The 23,856-nt window shown below is 34.6% G+C and overlaps 1 protein-coding gene across 5 annotated transcripts in view; it reads left to right on the top strand.

Moving 5' to 3' along the window:
• KANSL1L (KAT8 regulatory NSL complex subunit 1 like) overlaps positions 1-23,856 on the top strand; it is a 144,663-nt gene that overhangs the window by 119,469 nt on the left and 1,338 nt on the right. For 2 of the 5 annotated variants that reach the window (XM_017546793.2, XM_017546792.2), the window contains exons 7-14: positions 2,739-2,901; positions 6,718-6,825; positions 15,280-15,408; positions 17,338-17,468; positions 18,282-18,406; positions 19,965-20,016; positions 21,710-21,822; positions 22,703-22,871. In XM_017546793.2, the coding sequence (XP_017402282.1) occupies positions 2,739-2,901; positions 6,718-6,825; positions 15,280-15,408; positions 17,338-17,468; positions 18,282-18,406; positions 19,965-20,016; positions 21,710-21,822; positions 22,703-22,871 (990 nt within the window). Of the gene's footprint in view, positions 1-2,738; positions 2,902-6,717; positions 6,826-15,279; positions 15,409-17,337; positions 17,469-18,281; positions 18,407-19,964; positions 21,441-21,709; positions 21,823-22,702; positions 22,872-23,856 lie in introns of those variants that run through there. The other 3 variants (XR_005203127.1, XM_017546795.2, XM_037745099.1) reach the window with 3 other exon arrangements.

Below are 23,856 nucleotides of genomic sequence, written 5' to 3'. Positions count from 1 at the left end.
ATCCTGTGCCTCTCCCACCATAGTATTTTGGAAGCACAAAACATATTGGTTTTAGAGGTTCACAGTTGGAAAGCAGTTTGCCTCAGGATGAATTGTACCTTGAGTGTCACCCATATCTGATTTAGATGATATTTAGATGAGATTTTGGACTTTGGATTTTTTTAGTTGATGCTGGAATTGGTTACGACTTCTGGGGTATTGGGATGGAATGAAGTATTTTGCATGTGAGAAGGACATGTATTTTGTGGGGCTGGAGTGCAGTGCTATAGACTGAATGTATCTCCCCCAAATGCATATGTAGAAACCTAATTCCCAATGTGATGTTATTTGGATAGGGCTTTGGGAGATTATTAGGTCATGAGGTCATTAATGGAATTAGTGCCATTATAAAAGGTATGCCAGAGAGCTCTTCCTTCCACTGTGTGAAGTTACAGCCATCTATCAGTGAGAAAGTAGACCCTTGTCAGACACTGAATCTGCCAGCACTTTTATCTAACTTTCTAGTCCCCAGAACTGTGAGAAGTAAATTTCTATGGTTTACCTAGTCTGTGGTATTTTGTTATAGCAATCTGAATGGACCAAGATAGAATCTTTGTTTCTGAGTCAGAGTCTCGCTCTGCCACCAGAGTGGAGTGCAGTGGTGCAATCTTGGCTCACTGCAACCTTCGCCTCCTGGGTTCAAGCGATTCTCCTGGCTCAGCCTCCCAAGTAGCTGGGACTACAGGCGCCTGCCACCATGCCCAGCTAATTTTTGTATTTTTAGTAGAGACAGGGTTTCACCATGTTGGCCAGGATGATCTCAATCTCCTGAACTTGTGATCTGCCCGCGTTGGCCTCCCAAAGCTCTGGGATTACAGGCGTGGGCCACTGCACGTGGCCAAGACAGAATCTTATGGAAAGCCTGCTTAAAAACTAAAGACACAGAGAAAAAACTGAAAGGAGTGAGAGCAAAAACGGCATATTGCTTTCAAATGGGGGCAATAATAAAACCTACAGCTACCTAATCAGCAGAAATAATGAGAACCAGAAGAATGAAAGTATCCTGAAAGAAAAAAAAGCCAACCCAGAATTCTATATCCACAAAAATATCATTAAAAAGGTGCAAATGTCTTAAGTAAAAACTGAGAATTTGTGGAAAGCAAACCTACACTATGATAATAGCAAAGGGAGAAGTAATATGATCCCACATGGAAGTAAGGAGTTGTAAGAAGGAGCTAAGAGCAATGAGACAAGATAAATATATGCGTAGTATACATGAATGTTGATGATATAAACAATAATAGCAATATATTGTGGGGTCATAAATATATGTAGAATTAAAATGCCTAACAATGATAATGCAAAAACAGGAGAGTAAATGGAGTTCTAATGTTCTAGTATTTTCAGGAAAATGGTAAAAAGAATAATTTGTGTTATACTGTAAAAGCCAACTGGCTAAAAGTACACATTGTAATGTCTATAAAACCTACTGAAAGAAAATAAAAGAATGTATAAATATAAATTAAGAGATGGGAAAAATATAAGAAAATATTTGATTAATCTTAAAGCAAAGTAGGAATCAATGAAATATGAAACAAGCATACAATATAGAAAGTGAACGAGTCCAGTTGCTGGCTCCTTGAAGAGGTTAATAAACTTGATAAACTCCTAGCAGGATTCTTCAAGAATAATCTTCAGTTTTTGTTTGAAATTTTAAAAATCGTTTAATGTGGCCGGGTACAGTTACTCATGCCTGTAATCCAGCACTTTGGGAGACCAAGGTGGGCTGGATCACTAGAGGTCAGGAATTTGAGACCAGCCTGGCCAACTAGTGAAGCCCAGTCTCTACTAAAAATACAAAAAGTAGCTAGGCATGGTGGCACATGCCTGTAATCCTAGCTACTCAGGAGGTTGAGGCAGGAGAATCGCTGGAACCCAGGAAGCAGAGGTTGCAGTGACCTGAGATCCTGCCATTGCACTCCAGCCTGAGACACAGAGCAAGACTGTCTCAAAAAATAAAATAAAAAATAAAATCTGTTTCATTGAGTAATGGGATCTGATGGTTAAGAAAGAGAAAAAAAAAAAAAGAAAAAGAAAAAGAAGAAAAGAAAATCTGTTAAATGCAATTTGTCACTTAATACAGTATAGAAGAAAAGTCCTGTTAGGTTCAGAAAAAGCATATGATTAAATTCAACATTAATATATTTTTTAAAGTTCTTTTGGCAAGCTAGGGAATATATTGATAAAGAACATACCAAAATAAACCCCTGCAATACATATCATTCTTATTCTGATAAATTAAAAGCATTCCTATTACAATCAGGAACAAAACACAAATGTTTCCTTTGATAATTTTTTTTTTTATTATTGAATTGGTGAACCCATCCAGCATGGTTGGAACTCCGTAAATAATAATAAAACTAGTGGGATTGAAAGAAAAAAAAATCATACTGGTATTATTTGCAGCTAGTATGTTTAGATAACAGAAGACTAGAAGAAGCTATATATTATTAGAAAAAGAAAGTTTATAGCAAAGTTGTAGGATACATTTGATATATAAAAGTTAATTGTATTTTTAAATCCCTTTTATGATTGAAATAATAAATATTAAAGTTAATTGGGAATACATGTAGCAAAATATTTGTAAACCTTTTGTAGAATTGGAAAACTTTATTTAAAGATAACTTAAAAAATGTAGAGATATACCATTATTTATGGATGCTTTGGCTGTGATAGTCTAATACGGTTTTTCATTGCAGACTTTGCCTTCAAATGAAACATTTTTAAATACTACACAAATGCCTTGCCTGCAATCAGCCTCAACTTGGAGTAACTATGAACACGATTCAAAGTCTTACCTATTAAGAAAACATGTATCAGAGTTAGATTCCTCTTTCCATTCTGTTCTGTCATTGCCATCAGGTAAGCCTCCTTGTAAGAATTTCTAAGTAACGATATTTTCTGTACTGAAATCTAATCCTCTAAATAAAGAGAATCTAATAAAATCTTATTTTATCAATTATTTTGTCAGTGGATATTAGAACTAAGCAATGCCTTGAGAATTAAATTTGTTATAGAGGAATTAATCTAGTCACATGCACAGTTAATGTTCTATCTGTGTAAGTTGATTCTTTAATTCCTTCTAACCAATTTGATTTACTTTGGGAAATTACAAGGGTTTTATCTTATTTGTTAAATTTTGAGCATTTTATTGGTAACATGGCTGTGCCGTTGAAATGTTTCTGAGTCACGTTAAATCACTGTTCTTTTTCTAATGCGTTGTTCTACATGGAAGTTTCCCTGCCATAAAATATTTCTCCATTTATAATCTGCACTGAATTTCTCCAAGAGGGGAGAAAACTGCCTATCTATAAATATAGTCAATCTCAACAGTATCTGTAATCTGTGAGCAAATGAGGCTTATACATCCTTACATCTCTAAAGTGTTTTTTTTTGTTTGTTTGTTTTTTTGAGATGAAGTCTCATTCTGTCACCAGGCTGGAGTGCATTGGCACAATCTCGGCTCACTGCAGCCTCCGCCTCCTGAGTTCAAGCAGTTCTCCTGCCACAGCCTCCTGAGTAGCTGATACTACAGGCATGCACCAGCACACCCAGCTAACTTTTTTGTATTTTTAGTAGAGACAGGGTTACACCATGTTGACCGGATGGTCTCGATCTCCTGACCTTGTGATCTGCCTGCCATGGCCTCCCAAAGTGCTGGGATTACAGGTGCGAGCCACCGTGCCGCGCCATTTTTTTTTTTTTTTTTTTTTTTTTTGAGACAGGGTCTTACACTATTACCTAGGCTGGAGTGCAGTGCTGTGATCATAGCTCACTGTAGGCTTGAACTCCCAGGCTCATGCAATCCTCCCACCTTAGCCTCCCATGTAGCTAGAAATACTTGGGTATATGATACCACGCCTGGCTAATTTTTAAATTTTTTTTTTGGTAGAGATAGGGTCTCACTATATTGCCCAAGCTGGTCTTGAACTTCTTGCTTCAAGTAATCCTCCCACCGCAACCTCCCAAAATGCTAGAATTACTCTAGGTTATTTTAAATTTTCAGTTCTTGATTTTTGTGGAACCTTTACACTCTAGTCTATATGAGAACTAAAGCAAATATTTAGGGGAGAAAGAAAACATCCCTGGAACTGGTTATCTCAGGTTCTTCTCTATATTGGGAGATATCTCAACTTGGCTTTTGTTGCATTCTCCACTTATGGTTCTAAACATCTTTTAGATTCTCAAAATCAAGGGATTGATCCTATTTGTAAAGCACTATGTTTTGAACCTGTCCACCTGCCCTGAATCTCAATTTAGTTTTTATCAGTGGTAGAGTGGCTTCTTAGCTACACCATACCTTGAAGTAAGTTTCTAACAAGAACTGTTTTATTCCGTCTTTGAGGAAACTTTAATAATATGAAGAAATAATAATCTGTGTAACAATAATAATATAGCTGATATTTAGTCTTAGTATTTACCGGGCCCTGTATATATTAAGCACATTTTCTTGTTTGATTCTCACAACTCCATGAGAATAGATACCTTTGTTCTGTGATGACATAACCGTGACAGCTGGTATAAATACTCTTTATCCTGAGACTCTTATGTCCCCTCTAATAAGTAAGATTAGATTGTTTGCTTCCTATTATATCCATTCCTTCTTATATTAATTTAATAAAATCTCAATACCTACTATACATAGGTACTAAATAAATGCTAGGACTATACATATAAATAAATCTCTCAAGGTACTTGCATTCTAGTTTAGGTACTAAATAAATGCTAGGACTACAAATACAAACAAATCTCTCAAGGTACTTGCATTCTAGTTTAAAACAACTGAAATGTAAACTAGTAAGTGCCGTAAAATGCAATGAAATACTTTTATAAAAGCTGACAGGTCACGTGCAGTTACTAAGAAAGGTATACAAATGGAACAAGAACCTTTTCTTGTTAGATCATGTTTCCCCGCAAATCACAAAGAACAGTGGTAGAATTGGTGATACTCTCCTTATAAGAATAATACTGTGTTGGAGAAACAAATCCAATAAACTTAGGTTTAGGTAATTGGAAAATATCAGAATCCTGAAATGTTTAAGGAGCATTTTAAAGGACAATATTTATATTCCCATTTTCATTGTGTTACCTAATTTTCATATGACCATATTATAATACTGAGATCCAAACTCATCTTACCTCTGTCCCCTGGAACAAACTCCGTGATACTCATGAACTAATTTTTGCTTTGCATATTTTTCCACAACTTGAGTATGGATCTGCCACTAAGATACATCATTTGAAGAAGAGATCATTTTTTTCTGTTTAAAATCCAGACCCAACCAGGTGGGCAGTGGCTCATGCCTGTAATCCCAATACTTTGGGAGGCTGAGATGGGAGGGTCACTTGAGCTCAAGAGTTCAAGACCAGCCTGGCAAAATAGTAAGACTTCGTCTCTAAAGAAAACAATTTTTAAATTAGCGAGGCATGGGTTGTGCACCTGTAGTCTCAGCTGCTTGGGAGACTAAGGTGGGAGGATTGCTTGAGCCCAGGAGATTGAGAATGCAGTGGGCCAGAATCATGCTACTGGACTCCAGCTTGGGCAGTAGAGCCAGCCCCTGTCTCAAGAATAAAAATAAAAAATAAAATGAAATGCAGATCTTTCCTGGGTCTAGACTCATTAGTTTCCTTAAAAATAAAGTACCTTCTTTTTTTTGTTTGAAGTACCTTCTTTTAATAGGCAAACTTTCATTATTATCAACTGCTTTATAAAATATGTTCTCAGGGCAGGGCGTGGTGGCTCACACCTGTAATCTCAGCACTTTGGGAAGCCGAGGCAGTTGGATCACCTGAGGTTGGGAGTTCAACACCAGCCTGACCAACATGGAGAACCCCTATCTCTAAAAAAAATATTTAAAAATAAAAATAAATAATAAATAAAATATGTTCTCAAGGAAAAAATTAGTTGTCTCTTAGTAAATGCTTTTTAAGATGATTTTGTTTTTTCATTCTTGGCTGAAGAAAAAACCTTTCATAAATGTGAAGCATATCGACTTCATTGCTTAACTCCTCTTTGGTTGTGAGGATACAGAATATAAACATAGTGAATTGAATGTCTCTAAGTCTCTATTTAGAAACAAAACTAGTTTGTCAATAGGTTTTAATCTTTATAAAAGTAGATTCATTGTGATTTATAATATAGTAAATTAAGGGAATGTGAACCTGGATATTTTCACAAAAGGTTACATCTGAATTACTGGAGTTTTCTGCCAAGAAGTTAAAAGCATGTAATTATAGTTTTTGTAAACTGCATTATTTCAAATGCAATGATTGTAGGGATGGGATGGAATGGATTTAAGGTCAGCCAAATTTGGCTGTAGATTTTCTTAAAGACTTCTTGGGTATATTTGTTTCCATTCATCTGTGAATAGCATTTATTAATATTTATAAATACTGTTCATCTTATGTACTATTTTAAGAAGTTCATGAAGTTGTTTCTGTTAGCTTTTTAATTTGTTAATTAAGCACACCTAACCAGTAATTTCTAAAATACTGCTACCAACATGCTTGGAAAGAGTATTTTGCCACTTCTGACAGTTGTTACATTTGAAATTTCTGCTTATTTTCTTAAGCTCATGTACTATTTATAGAAAGAAAGCGATTTTAATGTTACAATCTGTAATCCTAGTATTACAAAGAGTGGTATTTGAAAATGCCTTTTTAATTTTATTTTTCCAGATGTGCCTCTTCATTTTCACTTGGAAACATTGTTAAAAAAGACTGAAATAAAAGGCAATCTTGCTGAAAATAAATTTATAGATGAATATATCATATCTCCATCACCTGGTATGTCACATTTACAGTTCTTGTACTTTATATGTTTTTTTATGTCTTTTCTACTTACTATTTTTGCATTCTAAGGAAATAAAATTTAACAAAATAAAGGAAAATCCTTAATTTTTAATACTCATTTTTTATAAATCATGTACACATAAATAAAAAAATACAAGAACAATCTTAACATGAAATGTGTGATATCTATTGGATAATTATGAAATATCGATAAATATAACAAAAATTTAAATAAATGTGGAGAAACAGTATTTCTGTATAAGATCAATAAAGATATAAATTCTTCCTAATAGTTCATATGATTAATGTAACTTGAAATTCTCAGAGAATTTGTTTAACTTAAAATAATTCTAAAGCACAATGGGAAGACCAAACGGGAAAATATAAAAGAAATTACTGTAAAAAGTTTTGAGAAAATCTAGCCCAACACATATAGAAAGAGGACAAAAATCTTTAGTCATGTAGATTCTATTTTGCTTACATTTAAGAAAATAGATAAATGAAGTAAACTCTATAGTTGATTATATATCAGGGAAGATTTGTGTATCAGTGGGAAATTGGAGAGCCATTTGAAAATGTTACTGTTAGTCTTTCTCAGTAAAATTCTTTCACATATGTATTTAATGCTATGAATCAGAATACTAGTTAATTCCAAGAACTGTAAATAAAATATTAAAACTAGAAAATAAAACTTGAGAAAATTACATTGAAATGTTTATGAGTGCTGTGAATGGGGGTGAGGTCTATGCTTCGAAGCAATTAGAAGAAAGAAAAGAACATATTTTGATTATCTACAAAGTTAAAATCTAAACATTGGAAGTCATATAACTCTAAGAAATAATTTATCTCAAAAACTTAAGAGTCAAATGAATACCTGTTATAACTGGAGTCTTATTATAAAATAAATTTATAAAAAGCAGCTTTTGTAAGTACCAATAGTAACTAGATATAGATAGCCTATGTAAAGGAGTAAATTATGCCAGGCACATTGACAATGAAAATATAAAATATTTTTTATCAGCCTATGTAAAGGAGTAAATTATGCCAGGCACATTGACAATGAAAATATAAAATATTTTTTATCAAACTTAACAAATACCTACATGAGGACTACTAAAAAAGTTTAGTGACAAACATGAGGACATTCCCATGTGGAGATAAATATCCTCTTCCTGTCAGAAGACAGTATCGTAACCAAAGTTGTCAGTTTTCCCCCAAATTAATTTACAAGTGGAATTCCAATCAGAATCAGAGGTATTATTGGAACAAAGTTATTCTGAAGTTTATCTCAGACAGAAAATGTTGAAGAACAGCCAATTAAATTTTTAGAAGATTAATAGCAGGATTATGAAGTTATAATCATTAAAACATGGTGGTTCCGATAGAAGCCAGATCAAGGGAGCTTAAGAAAAGCCTAGAAACAGACGGTGATATTTCCTACCATATTGAAAGAATGGCATAGTCAATAAATAATAATAAATGATAATGAGAACAACAAATTCTTATGAACCATCCTTTATATGTCAGCACTGGTTGAAGGGCTTTATATTACCTATTTAAGTCTAAGTCTGTGAGGTAGGTGTTAGTACTCTCCTTGACTAATCTTCCCCAATCACGGTTGAGTAATAGAAAAGCCAGAATTCAAAGCCAAGCTCTATGTAACTAAGTTTTCTTTGTAATCAGAGGCATTAAATAACAACTCTGCAAGAATTAAAAACTGAGATCACTACCTCATAAAGTGCTTTAAAACAAATTTAAGGTGGATGAACATTAAAATACATTTCAGTAGGATTAAAAAGTTAAAAATGAATGTCTTAAAAGAATAAGAAGGAAAGGTGTTCTTGATAATAATGAAAATAGTATTAACTGAGAGCTTATATGTCAGACACAGTGAGAATGTTTACTACTTTTGCCTATAACATTAATGATTTTGAACATTATAATAATCAGTTTGGGCATAACTATAGTAAAAACAGCACCTTCAAATATCTTGGATAACATTAAGAATTGATGCAAGCCTTTGGGGAGCTCTGTGAAATGGATTACAAGGCCTTTAAATTATGTGTTTTTGTATAAGCTCAGTGTGGTTTAAAAACTCCCTTGTTTAGTTTTGTACCTATTCCCAATAAAAGTTTACTGGACTGTTAACCCTGTATTCTGACCCAATTATTAATTATTCCATTTCCAAGAATCTAGTCTAATCCTAAATATGAAACAGCCTTTATTCACAACTATATTCATCTTAACATGTTTTTGTGATAATGAAAAATTAGCAAAAACTTGAAGAGCATAATAGGGATATGGTTAAATATACTACAGTGGAATATACAGCCTTAAAAAAATATCTTAGCTGGGTGCGGTGGCTCACGCCTGTAATCCCATCACTCTGGAAGGCTGAGGTGGGTGGATCACCTGAGGTCAGGAGTTCAAGACCAGCCTGGCCAACATGGCAAAACGCTGTCTCTACTAAAAACACAAAAAGTAGCTCGGCTCAGTAGCTCCTGGCACACACCTGTAATCCCAGCTACTTGGGAGGCTGAGGCAGGAGAATTGCTCCAACTCAGAAGGCAGAGAGGTTGCAGTGAACCAAGATTGCATCACTGCACTCCAGCCTGGGTGACAGAGTGAGACCTTGTCTCAAAAAAAAAAAGAAAAAAAAAATCTTAAAAGTTAATATAAGGATGGAAACATACTTATGTTGTGATATAAAAGAATGTTGTGATACAAAAGGATGAAAAAATTTTACTTCTGTGTCTGGTACAATTATAGACATGTAGAAATATTTATTCTTATATCAACCAAATGCAATGTGTGGACCTTGTTGCGATTGCTGTTTATACACACACACACAGGTTTTGAAACAGAGAAATTTGAACATGGACTAACTGTTAGATATTAATGAATTATTGTTAATTTTGCTACTTATAATAATGCATTGTGGTTACATAAACCCATATGCACTTTTTCAGTTTGTTAGAGATTCATACTTAACATATATGTAGATGAAGAGATATGTCTGGGATTTGCTTTAAAATATCCTAGCAAAAATTTGGTGGGAGAGATGAAACAAGATTGGTCATAAGTTGTTCACTGCTGAAGCTGAGGATAGGTACATGGGAGTTCATTATTCGACTCTCCTTTTGTGTTTGAAATTTTTCCACAATAAAAATTAAAGAGAAAAAAGATGAAGGCACCAAGGACGAAGAACAATTAGCTATGCTTAGGGGAAAATGCCTACAGAAATACAAGAAAATATAAGTATTATGTGCAGTTACCTTTTAATGATGCGATTTCACTTGTTGGAATTTGTCCTAAGACTACGTTTTTCTCAAAAGGGAAAAAAACATATCCATGAAGATGATTATTTTAAGAATGTCTGTAATAGCATTATCATTATGATGATAAGTATCATGGCCAACAGCTAGGGAATAGCTAAAGAACATTGTTTCTAATCAGAGGGATGTTACACAACCACCTGAAAAAAATAATAGAGTGCATTATGTAATAAAAATATAATTATACATTTAATTAAAATTATGATTTCATATTTGAAATATATACATATGAAATATAAAACGTATTGACTGAGTATGCAAATATGAAAATATATGCTATTAGGGAAGATTAGATAATTATATTTCTTTTAATGTTGTGCTACTATTTGACTTAAAAAAGTAAGGCAGGCCAGGTACAATGGCCCACACCTGTAATCCCAGCACTTAAGGAGGCTGAGGCAGGAGGATCGCTTGAGGACAGAGTTCAAGACTAGAAGATCGAGGCTACAGTGAGCCATGATTACACCACTGCACCCCAGCATGGGTGACAAAGTGAGACTGTTTCTAAAAATAAAAAATAAGGGAGATAAATGTGTTAGGATACAATTATGGGGAATGCATAATGTAATAAGAGATTTCATCTTATATATCTGTCTTAAGTAGCTAGTCATTAATTTTTCCTCTGGTTAATGATTTGAGTTCAGCATTTATTGAGCATTTATTGCCAGGCATACTATTAATTGCTCAAGAGTCAAAGGTGAGTTACAGGAAATCAAAATTATAATGTAATGGGGGAAGATACAAATAACTATTATATAGTATAATGGGCACAGATGATAAAACACATTTGAAGGCTGAGTGCAGTGGCTCATGCTTGTAATCCCAGCACTTTGAGAGGCTGAGGTAGAGGGATTGCTTGAGCCCAGGAGTTCAAGACCAGCCTGGGCAACATGGCAAAACCCTGTCTCTACAAAAAATATAAAAATTAGGCAGGCATGGTGGTGCATGCCTGTAGTCCCAATGTCTTAGGAGACTGTTAGAATGCAGAGTCTGATTTAGTAAGTCTGGAATGGGACATATATCTTACAAGGTCCCAGTGATTCAGATGCTGTTGGCCCATATTGAGTAACAAGTCTTTAAGTAACAAAAACAAATCTCTCTCTTGTCATGGAGACATGAAGTAGTATTCAAATATCTATAAATAAGGCTGGGTGGTGGCTCACGCCTGTAATCCCAGTATTTTGGGAAGCTGAAGCGGGTGGATCACCTGAAGTCAGGAGCTCAAGACCAGCCTGGGCAACATGGTGAAACTCCATCTGTACTAAAAATATAACGATTAGCTGGGCCTGGTAGTGCAAGCCTGTGGTCCCAGCTACTCAGGAGGTTGAGGCACAAGAATCACTTGAATCCAGGAGGCAGAAGTTGAAATGAGCCAAGATCACGCCATTGTACTCCAGCCTTGGAAACAGAGTGATACATCATCTCAAAACAAAACAAAACAAAAACCACCACCAACAAATATCTATAAATAGCTTGGCATTCCTGCTGTAGGGTAAATTGCATAAAGGTAAGCAGACAGATCTTTGCTTGGATTTATCCTGTATGGTCCATTAGATTTGGCAATTTACAACGGCATTGCTGATTTCAGGCAACAAGTAGAGAAACGCCAAACTGTAGTGGGTTGAAGAGTGAATAGATCACTAGTGAGGAATACCAGACAAAACCAATTTAAGAGTTTATACTTAAACGAAAATTTTCAATGTTATAAGTTATGGAAGACAGTGGAACTGTTTCAGATACAAGACCTTAATGAGATCTTCCAACTGCAATGACATCTGCAATGAATAGTTGAGATTATCTGTGTATAACATTATAGGGATTATTGGTGAAATTTGAATAAGGTCTATAGATTAGGTAATGGCAGTGAACTGCATGGCTACATAAGAGAATGTTCTTTGTTTTGAGAAATACACATTGATGTATTCAGGGCTAAAGAGGTGTCATGTCAGCAACTAAATTTAATTTGTGGTCTCAAAGAGGTAAAGCAAATGTGATACAATGTTAACATTTGGGGGATTTCAGTAAAGGGTATATAGACATTTTTTGTTCCATTTCAAGTTTTCTGTAATTCTGAGATTATGTCAAAATAAAATTTTGTTTTTAAAGATAGATGGGAGAGGAGGAACAATAGCACTATAACCCACACAAGCAAGCCAGAAACATAAAGCTCAGTCTTGTTACTCACACTTCCTCCTGTCTAAACCACTTGCCAAGTTGTCAATATGATCTTACGTGTTACAGTTCAGTTCTTGCCTTCTAATACTCTCAGTCCAGCATCTCTTACCCATACTGCTGAAACAGACTTCGAATCCATTTTCCCTTTAATCACTGTAGGCAGTGACCTCTTCAAAATGCAAATCAAATGTCACAAACTGCTCCCTATCTCATAGCTTGAAAATATATGAGAAGGAATATTCTTAACACCTTAAAACCCTGTACATAGGCTGGCTCCTCCCTCATGATTCTTTCTCACCATGCTTCCTTACTCTACACTACATAGCTGTTCAATTCCCAAAGTTGTCCTGTTCCCTTGGGCTATTGCACATGCTATTCTCCCTCTGGCTATCAGCTATTTCTGTTAGTATTTGAAATCTATCCCTTCATCTGGGGAAGCCTTTCCTAGAGCTCTTACTAGTGCTCTCTTGTACATTCTCAATAACATGTAGTTACACAGCTGAAATGCATATTTTTCTATCACATTACAATTGCATTCCTTCAGATAACACGTGTAAACTGCAAGGACTGCTACCAATCCTAGTTTTGCTTACCTAGGATTTAGAATGGTGCTTGCCATGTAATTGGTTCTCTGTAAAGCGGTTGGATGAATAAAAGAGAAGAAAGTAAAGACAGGAGATATGAGAGATGCTATCAAAGTGTGATCTTAGGATGGACTCTGAGAGAGGATTGGGAGAGCAAGAACTGAAAGGCTGGGAGGTTTATCAACAGAACAGCAGAAGAGGATGTGTAGAATTGTCATACATTTCCTACTGTTTCAAGGGTCCATGAAAACCTGAGACAGTAAAGAATTAGAAGGAAAATGATGTGAAGAAAACATTTGAATAAAATTTTAAAATCATCTTTTGTGAAAGTTAAGATTCCTTCCCAACATTTAATGTTTTCAGAAGAGTGGAGAATTGCTTGTAGAAAATAAAAGAAAGATGAATTGTCTAGCATTTGCTTAAATGCTACAGCAAAATATTATTAAAACAAGAACGGACACTAACTTTTAACACCTACATATGTTTTAACACACACATTTTAAACTCCACCTCTCACAAGTCTAGCCACCATTTTAGTAAGTTTAGACTATTCCTGTCATGCTGTTATCTCGTATTAATAACTTTTAGGGTATCATCTGTGATGTGCTGTTTATGATTTATTTTTCATTAGCCGTTTGACATTCAAGTGAATCACTGAAATCTTAGGGTTTAATATTGATTCTGGAAAAAAATTTAGCTATCATTTCTTCAACTAGTCCCTCCCTATCATCCTCTCCAGTCTCATCTCTTACCCCATTCTGGTCTTTTTTCTCTCCATATTTTCTATCACTCTGTTCCATCAAGTTATGGAATTCCTCTTCCAGACCCTAATTTTGATTTTCAGCTGTGTCCATTAAGTTACCTAGCCTAGCGATGATTTTAACATTTGAACAATTGTTTCTGACATTCCTCTAGAGGGCCTCTTATCTGTTTCTCTTGGCAATATTAGTTGTTTTAAAGAGTTGCTAATCTGTATTTGTGAATGCTTCATTAACTATTTTTTGAGATGGTTCTTCCACTTGTAGTTTGTACCTCTTTTTTAATGTAGTGTCGGTATTCAGATTTTTGTATACTCATTGAAGTTGCTACTTAGTTAAAACTGTTCTACCACTGCTGTTTATGGGACCCTTTTGATCGGAAAGGTACAGATTTATACTGCATTTGAAATTTTCAGAATAATTTGGGGATGGGCAGGACATTCCAAAGTGGGGCACTTGTGCATTGCCTTATCTCTCCAACCATTCATTTCTCTGCCCAAAGCTGTTTTGTTAGGCTGACTGAGATATTGGCATGTGCAGTCAATACAGCATTTGCTCCAGATAGTTGTCCTGCTTCCAGTTTTCCTTTCTTCTGGGTCTAGAGCACCTTTGGTGTTCATCACACATCTTTGTGGGAGTACTTCACTGTGTGCTTTTGCTCTGGGTTTCCTCTTCAAATTCCATACAATATTAGTCTTTCAGAGATTCCTCAGGAATTCTGCTTTACAAGTTCCACTTTTTGCTTGCAAATATGGATTTACATGTGCATATCTGTGTATGTGTCTATGTAAAAAATATTTGTCTATCATTTTTAGAGTCGTTTGCCATCTTGAAACCAGACACTCTTGTCAGCTGGTAGGCCATGCCCTTTATTTTAGTGTCAGTGAGTTTGGCACTTACAGCTTACATATTTTTCTACTCCTTTCCACATCTCCCAACCTTTCAAAAAATAAGCCAGTATGGTTATTAGACCAATCATGATAACACTAACATTTACTGAACACTTATGTCAGACACTTTTACTACTACAGGAATAAACTCATGTAATCCTCATAACCCCAAGGTCGCTGCCATCATCCCTGTTTTACAGATGATGCAACTAACGCACAGAGATATTAAATGGCTTAAAGCTGTGTTAAATACATTATTTTTAAAAAGTGAAAGAATGGTGCTAGTCACTGTCAGGATGGATGAAATCTGGTTCTTGCTCTCAAAGTCTAGTCTGACCATGTTGAATCTTACTTGGTCCCAAATTATTTCCAGATTTAAGGGTAAGCAAGAACTTTCAGATCATTGCCAAGATTTATATATGAGCCAATCCTCACTCTGTAATTTGGAAGTTTCTGTAATTTGGAAGACTTTGAGAACACATCACCTTCCCTTTTCATCCCCCTCAAAAAATGGAGAAAATATAAGAAACTGGAAATTCCCAGGGATGTTTTTAGTTAGAGTTGTCTATCTTGGTATTTAAGGTTACATTTATCTGTTATTTTGAACTGGTATCCTAAAATTCTGCAGTTACAAATAAAAATAGATTAACATGTTCATTGTCTGTTAAGGAACTAAATCTTAATATCTCCGTTTCATTTGTTTTAGTACACAGTACTTCTCTGAATCAATGGAGAAATGGATATTCACCTATATGTAAGCCTCAAATAAGGTCAGAATCTTCTGCACAACTGTTACAGGGAAGAAAGAAAAGACATCTGAGTGAAACAGCATTAGGTAGGTTAAAGTGAGGATATAAGCAGTAGTGCTAAATATTAAAAATAAAAAATTCTGATCTTAACCTGTCTCATGGGAGTTTATAATCCATAACAGCCATTAATTACACAAAACATCTATGACCCTATAAACATAGAACAGCATATTTCCAGTTAATTCAGAATTATTTGTGGGCTGGTATCTACCCACTTTATGGCAATTAAGTATTTCCCTCCTGTGTTCCTAGTTGTCTTCTACCAATCATTCCCTGGATGGGATTTAATCTTCAAAGTTGTGTTCTAGGCTCAAAATAGGCTAGTGCAAAGTTGCCTTACAGAAATTGATTACCTGTGGAGATGCTGATGCACTGCAAATTCCTCAGGATTCTGAGAAAGTGAACAAGATACAAGTGAAATACTCAAATACCTTGTTCAGTTCTCCTTAGGAGCCTATAAACTTAATAATTCTAAGATGATCAAGAGCTACCTTTGGAAACTAGAACTCTTCTAGTAATACAAAGGGGTTTATTTTGGAGATTTGGGACAAGATAGTTGCCAGTTATTGCAAATGATTAAAAAAAAAAGTTGACTGGCAAGATAAATTATAAACTACAGCCAAGATGGCTGTACTAGGCTGTAATTATATAGAATGGATTTAATCTGTTTATCTCTGGTGTCTTTATAGAGTCCATGATAAAAGACCTACCTAGTCACTATCTGATAACTATCTGATCAGCTACAGTGTAGCAAAAAATGAACACATTCCCACACATGTCCAGAGGTTTCATTAAGCTTTTTAGTGTATTACTCTTAAGAACAGAGAACCAGGTATTACCTAGCTTTTGAGGAGCTTTCACATATGCATACCAAAACATAAGAAAGCTTAAAAATAAATTAATAAGATGCAACATGAAATATACATTACCTAAGATATAAAATGTTTCATTTGAATTGACTGATACTTTAGATCTAACTTCAAGTTTGATGTACATACAGGAATATAACAAATGAAATGACATACTACAAAGAAATAACTAGACAATTCCAAAAGGGTAGGACATCTAGTCCAGCCTGTCATATGTTAATTTAATGAAAAATGATTTATTCTAGACTATAAGAAACCTAGGAGACAACAGCCAATTTTAATATGTAGATCCTTATCTGAAGAAACTAGCTACAAAGCCCTTTAAAAAAAAAAATGGAGACATTTAAATATGGACTATATTAGATTTTGTATTATAAAGGAAGACGTTCTTGTTTTAAAAGACTTGTACTAAAGTAAAGTAAGGGCAATAAGTAGATAGCTACATATATATGTGTATATATACACACACACTCTTAGAAACAGGGAACCAAAACAAGAAAAAAAAAGAACTTGGAAGAAATACAGAAAATACCAATAGAAGTAAACTTCTAATCAGTATCCTGAGAGAAATGAGAAAGTTCATCTATGAAAGAACAGATGCTATTAAAAAAAAAAAAAGTGAGTACCAGAAAACAAGTACTTTTGTAAATATGTACTTTAATAGCACAATTTTTCCAAAAAATTAAGAGTATTCAGAAGACTAAGGGCAGAAGCCTCATAGAAATGAGAATAAAAAGTCAGATATGAAAAGTATGAGACTAGATAAGAAAATTAAGAGAGTTCTGGCAGTTCAAACACTAATAGGAGTCACAGAAAGCAAGAATAAAGGGATGAGATGAGGGATTATTCAGGGAACAATATGAAATATATTGGATAAAAACTGCCAAGGCCCCAGAAAATGGAAATAACTTATGGTATGACTGTGAGTAAAGCTCCTCTCTTTTCATTTCCTTATTTTTTTGTTTTCTATTACATGAATTAAGAAAAAAAGGAATCAATCACCTGTTATGCAATTAGGAAAATAATTCTAATGATACCTATTAGTCATGTTTAATGTGTGACATTCAATGGCTCTTTCCACGGCAGGTGAAAGAACTAAACTTGAAGAATCTGATTTTCAACACACAGCATCAGGATCCCACAGCAATTTTACTGCTGTTTCTAATGTCAACGTTTTATCAAGAACCCAGAATTCATCATCACGAGTAGGTTTTTCTGTATGTTGAACTCTAAAATTGCTTTAAAAATAAAAGCACCTGATTTTGAAAATAATTTTATGTATTTTGCTAATCTATACAGCCTTATTTACTAGCACATATTAACTAACAATTATCTTGTTAGAAAACAATAAATCTGACTCCATACAACTTATTTTTAACTATGAAGCTAAAAGTTCATTAATATTTGGTTATAGCTTCTTTTTCTGTTAGAAATTTAAATTTTACCATGTTCATCTCTATTCCTTAAGATATGAAGCTAAATAAAGCCTTACTAATGAGAATTTGGGACTTCTGTTGTTCTTATTCTGTTTTGTTTTGGTTTGGTTTTTTGTTATCTAGCCAGGGAATAGACAGGTGGGAGGCTTTAGAAATGAAGAGTCTGAAGCTCAGGAACCAGGAACACATACATGAAGAGCATACTGCAGGGCTGACGAAAAATATTTCACCGCCTTTCCTAATAAAAAGTGGGTTTGTTACTGATCATTTCATTGACATTTAGGGTGATATATGCTAGTTTTTTCTGATAAAGTGTTTTACATTTTAAAAAATATTTTTATGGTCTTCAAAATAAGCTAGTGTCCATGCCCACATAAATACACATTACACATCTACCAAGAGACTGTCCTGGTTTACAGAAGGCAGAAATATTTTCTTATTTGGTTTTAACATATTTTAGTCAGATTTTGTAACAATGTATTTACAAAAATTATGTAACAGGTATACTGCCATATTATCTTCATATAACTGATGAAAGGAGGGTATCATTACAACTACACAGCACTGTAAAACTACTGTAATCTTGTTTTGCAGAATACTGCACGACGGAGATTGAGAAGTGAAAGCTCTTATGACATAGATAACATTGTGATTCCCATGTCATTAGTAGCCCCAGCTAAATTAGAGAAACTCCAATATAAGGAAATACTCACTCCAAGGTATGCATACTTACATCTTCATATTTTTCTTTCTTCCTTCCTTAATAAACTTAAAATTTCAAAGTGAAGTTAGAATTTTAATTAATGAAAGGAGGATTCTTCTCTCAGTTCCTTCCCTATAGCCAGAGGGGAAACGGCGAAAAATAAAACATTACTAATGCCTTTAGAAAAAGTGTTATGTAGTATCACAACTTATTTCTCAGTTTTTATTCAGATTTGGGAATTCCTAGACTAATTTACTTCAGCATTCTTAGTCTTTTTTTTGCATTCAGTGTCATTTAGTTATCTACTATGTATTATGACACTAAAAGTTACTTTAGTGACACAAAAACTATAGCAACAAATAATCCTTGCCCTTAAAGATAACGGTGTGGCCTATGTTGCAAAGAGTTCTGCGTTTTCATGGGGTATTCACACTGTAAGACAGTAATATCTGTGACAAAAAAAAAAAAAAAAAAAAATTATGTATTGCCAAGTCAGCAATAAACACATTTAAAAGATGTGTGGGAAGGCCCGGAAAGTCATCCATGAAGGAATGGGAAGGTGGAAGGGCATTTACATAGGGATACCACAGCAAGGCACAGGACAAGTGTGTAAGGCTTAGCCAGATACTGTTTTGTGCAGGTTGACAATGGAAGGCTAGAAACAAAGTTAGGTCCAGATTGTGGAGGTCCCTGAATACCATGCACAGATCTGTTCCCTACTAGCAGCAAAGTCAGCCAAATTTTTTGGAAATGATGAATGCAGTTTCTTAGGAATATAAATATGACACCAGGAAGTAGAGACAGAAAAGGTTGCAAACAGAGACAGGTGGGTAATAATTTCAGTTAATTGCTATACATCTCTAATTTCATTACTTCATAATTAAATTTAAAAAGAAATTATGAAATTTGAGGTATTAAGAGAACCCTAATTTTTAGAAGAGTTCTCCTGTGAGAACTCCTATCATCAGTGGATACCTGTTGCATAAGTAATAAATCACATTTGTGGCTAGGGTGTTCTATAGCAAAAATATATTTCAACTTGCGATGGTAGGCTGGAGCTAGGTGGTCGAGCAGATTGTTAAATATAGAAGACTTCTGTGAGCCAGTTGTTAAAACTACTGATGGCTCAGAAGGGGTTATGGTAGGCATGCATTTTCACACCAAAGAAATTGGCAAACATACAAATCAGAGCTTTTTTCCTTCTCTTACTTTTTGGCCAGGCCAGTTTATCAGCATACCACTGACTTAATTCAGTCAATACATAATTATTGTATATGTATATATAATAATTATATATATATATATGTAATTGTATATCGTTTATGTATAAAATGCAGCTATACAGAACAGACTGCTCAACATTTAGGCCAAAAATAAAGTCTCATTTTCTCTTTTGTCCCTTTCTCATAACCCAAATATTTTCTTTTAAAAAAATTAAGCATTAAAATACAATAATTTGAACCATGGAAATGCCAAGGAAAGAACACACTAAAACATTTAGCTGTGCTTAGAGTATAAAATTGCCACATTTAGATAAATAAAAGCTGTTTAAAATTGGTTTTTATCTTCAACAGCTGGAGGATGGTTGTTCTTCAGCCTTTGGATGAATATAATTTAGGCGATGAGGTAAGCTGCCTTTCATGCAATGAGATAATTATACATTATGTATTATGAAGCCTGCTTACTTTTGACATTCAGGGAACTAAAGGAATATATACTTACACTGATTTTTTTCTTTTCACTTATGAAAAGGAAGTTCTTTTAAAAGAATATTCAAAAAAATGTTTTGTGCAAATTTGACTATAAGCCTAACATACAAATACACAAGAATTTAAAAAGATCAAAAAATACAGCATTTATGAGTTTTTGAGATACTGAATTTACTGAATATACCTTCATTCTCAGTATTAATCAGTTTTCTGCATGAGATTAGTCTCATTATTCAAGTTTAAGTGCCATTTTCAGAATCTTAGGGCCAATTTGCTCTTCAGCTTGGAAAATTCTGGACTTTTTAGAAGAGTAATGTGGTATATTATCTAATGTAATACTTGTTGAGTGTAGGGCAGTTCTCATAACAGTAATCAGACATTAATGTCTTTGTAGTGAAATATTCATAGGAGTCTATAAAAATAGCCTCACATCATTTCAGGTCAGGCTGTGACATCAAATGAATTATGAAAAATTTGTTTTTGCAGATTTTTGGATTTTGGAGTTGCAGGTAAGGGGTTTTAAATATGTATGGGTAAAATTATATCAAGAATAATCATAGGGAAAAATACTGTGTAACCAAACTAATTCCAAAGTGCTGGTCTCTAGAAGAAGACACTGTTGAAGACACTTAATTTCTGTCAAGTAACAATCTTTCTATGCCCAGTGGTCATGTTTTTTACTACCAAAATTTACCTTTTAATGACCTTTCCTCTTCTAATGTATTCTTCCTTACTTCTGAATGATCCTAGCCAAAAAACTCAAATTCTTAAACACCATAACCAAGGTAGTGTTCCAGGTTCGAAATCTAGATAAGCCATTCATTAAATTAATTCCGATTTATCAAAGATAATTAGTTTTACTTTTCTCCGATACTAGCATGTTCTTAGAATAGTGTGTGCTCCACAGTGGGCAATCAATAAAAACTCTTGAATGAATAAGGCACTACACGAACTCATTTGTAGTCTACTGAAGTCTTCAGATATGAACCAGTAGTAAAGAAGTTTTTTAAAAAGTTTGAGGCTGCAGTGAGCTCTAATTGTACCACTGTACTCACTGCAGGCTGAGCAACAGAGATCTGTCTCTAAAAATAATAACTGTAAAATAATTAAAACAACTTTCTGATTCCCCCTTTTCAGGAATTTGAAACTCATCTCTTAACATTTATTCTCTTGACTTACAGCATTTATTTTAGTTTGCTTCCTACTGTTTTCTACCTGAGAAGCTTTTTGAAACCTTGAAACCTGATTTTTTTTTTTTTCTTTTCTTTTTTTTGAGACGGAGTCTCGCTGTGTCGCCCAGGCTGGAGTACATTGGTACGATCCTGGCTCACTGCAACCTCCACCTCCTGGGCTCAAGCTATTCTCTGCCTCAGCCTCCTGAGTAGCTGTAATTACAGGTGCCCACCATCACACTGGGCTAATTTTTGTATTTTTAATAGAGACAGGGTTTCACCATCTTGGCCAGGCTGGTCTTGAACTCCTGACCTCATGATCCACCCGCCTCAGCCTCCCAAAGTGTTGGGATTACAGGCATGAGCCACCGCACCTGGCCTCATCTTATATTTCAAAACGTTTCTGATTAAAGCAAAAATCTTTATTTCTAATTCCAGATGGAAGATCTTTCTGATGAAGTCTTCTCCCTAAGGCACAAAAAATATGAAGAGAGAGAGCAAGCCAGATGGTCATTATGGGAGCAAAGCAAGTGGCATAGAAGAAACAGCAGGCAGGTTACAAATTTAAAACCCCAAACCATAGAATCCATGTGAAATGAACAAAACCTCTGCATGAATTTTGGGGGAGACCACTAAAAAGGAAAACATGATGATGTAACATCAGCTATTTGTGCATAGAATGAGCTTATATTCAAAATATATTTGAACTAATTATATAATGCTAAAATTAGTTTCTGTATTTTACTATGGTTCTTAATGTTGTCAGCCTCAGGAATAGATTTAACTAACAAATAATGTGAAAATTCTCTGTGTATATAAAGTACGTCATTTCGATCAACTTTTACAGTGGACCCAACACTGGGGACTGGAGTTTAAGTAATCCATTTTAACATCACTACTTCCAAAATACGTTTTCCTTTAAAAATAAAAAATTTCTCAAGAAACCTGTTCAGTCTAAAAAGTCTAAAATACTTTTAGAAACACAAATGGGCTTTAAGGGAGGGGGAAATAAATCAGACGTGATTATTATATATATGAGAAAATCCCTGGTATTTTATATTTATTACACATTTGATCATTTTTAATATAGTCAAAACTCAAAAAGCAAGATTGTGTGAAGTCTGATAGTCACTTAAACTAAGGAGCATCTTTCATTTAATTAGTCAGACAAAACATAAAAGCAAACAAATACACAACAAGAACAAAAAAACCCCACTTATAATTGCGTAAAATATTTCATAAAGTGTTATTTCATCCTCTTGAGTATGAAAATCATAAATAGCATCAGGAAGATCACCAGAGGAATTTTTTTAAATCTTTTGGGCAAAAATATTTAAAGTTACGAAGTTAACTTGACTCAGTGATACCTTGGGTTGTTCATACATTTTCAAAAAATGCCAAATAATTGTGTTTTCCTCATTTTCTTGCTAGAGCTTACAGTAAAAATGCTGAAGGACAGGACTTGCTTTTGAAAGAATACCCTAATGTCTTTAGTAGCAGTCAGCAATGTGCTGCTGCAAGTCCTTCTGAGCTTCTTTCAGAGAACCATGATCTGTGTGCACATGGCTTACCTTCTTTAAGTGAATGTCAAGAAACCAAGGTAAGTGTAATATATATAATTAAACTCCCCATTCCTTGGCTTTTAACTACTTGTTTGTATAAACTACTTTTTACAAATTAAGTTTCTAACATCATTACATAACAAATTCAGTAAGAAGATCTGTATTCCACCATTTTGCGTCCACTACTAACTACAATCGCCTTGTGTAACAAGTCAATTCAAACTTCCACATATCTATTAGAGAATGGAGGTACTATCAAAGATTCATTACAAAACAAACCTGATTAGTGAAGAATAGAACCTGCTACATGGGCCAAAGTTAGCTATTTCTTTCTCCTCATATCTAAGATTTTTACATGCCTCACCAGACCTAGTTTAGTTCCCACCTCAAAGGGATTGCTTTCTAACACTGTATCCGTAAAGTTCTTATACCTTTCTTTGTAAATAGATATTGAAAAAGAACTAGATCTAGAATGGAGAGAGTAGATTATAGAATTAATAGGCAAGTTGCAGAAAGCTAAGGAAATAAAAAGTTAATAGATAGCTTTAAGAATGAAAATGAAGGTCGGGCGCGGTGGCTCAAGCCTGTAATCCCAGCACTTTGGGAGGCCGAGGGGGGTGGATCACGAGGTCAAGAAATCGAGACCATCCTGGTCAACATGGTGAAACTCCGTCTCTACTAAAAATACAAAACATTAGCTGGGCATGGTGGCGCGTGCCTGTAATCCCAGCTACTGAGGAGGTTGAGGCAGGAGAATTGCCTGAATCCAGGAGGCGGAGGTTGCGGTGAGCCGAGATCGTGCCATTGCACTCCAGCCTGGGTAACAAGAGTGAAACTCCGTCTCAAAAAAAAAAAAAAAAAAAGAATGAAAATGAAGATATTGTACAAGTAATCAAACCTAAAAACACTTTCAAAAGGGGCTTTCCCAAAGTGCTCTTAGATTGGAAATAAAGACCACTGCCTATGGCAGCATTTCCTCTTCTTGGCAGAGGCAAAGTAAAAAAACGATTCCCAAAAGTCACT

The sequence above is a fragment of the Cebus imitator genome, unplaced genomic scaffold (genome assembly GCF_001604975.1).
Source record: "Cebus imitator isolate Cc_AM_T3 unplaced genomic scaffold, Cebus_imitator-1.0 Scaffold191, whole genome shotgun sequence".
Taxonomy (NCBI): domain Eukaryota; kingdom Metazoa; phylum Chordata; class Mammalia; order Primates; family Cebidae; genus Cebus; species Cebus imitator.
The sequence above is the reverse complement of the archived record's forward strand: the minus strand, read 5'-3'. Positions and strand labels throughout refer to the sequence as shown.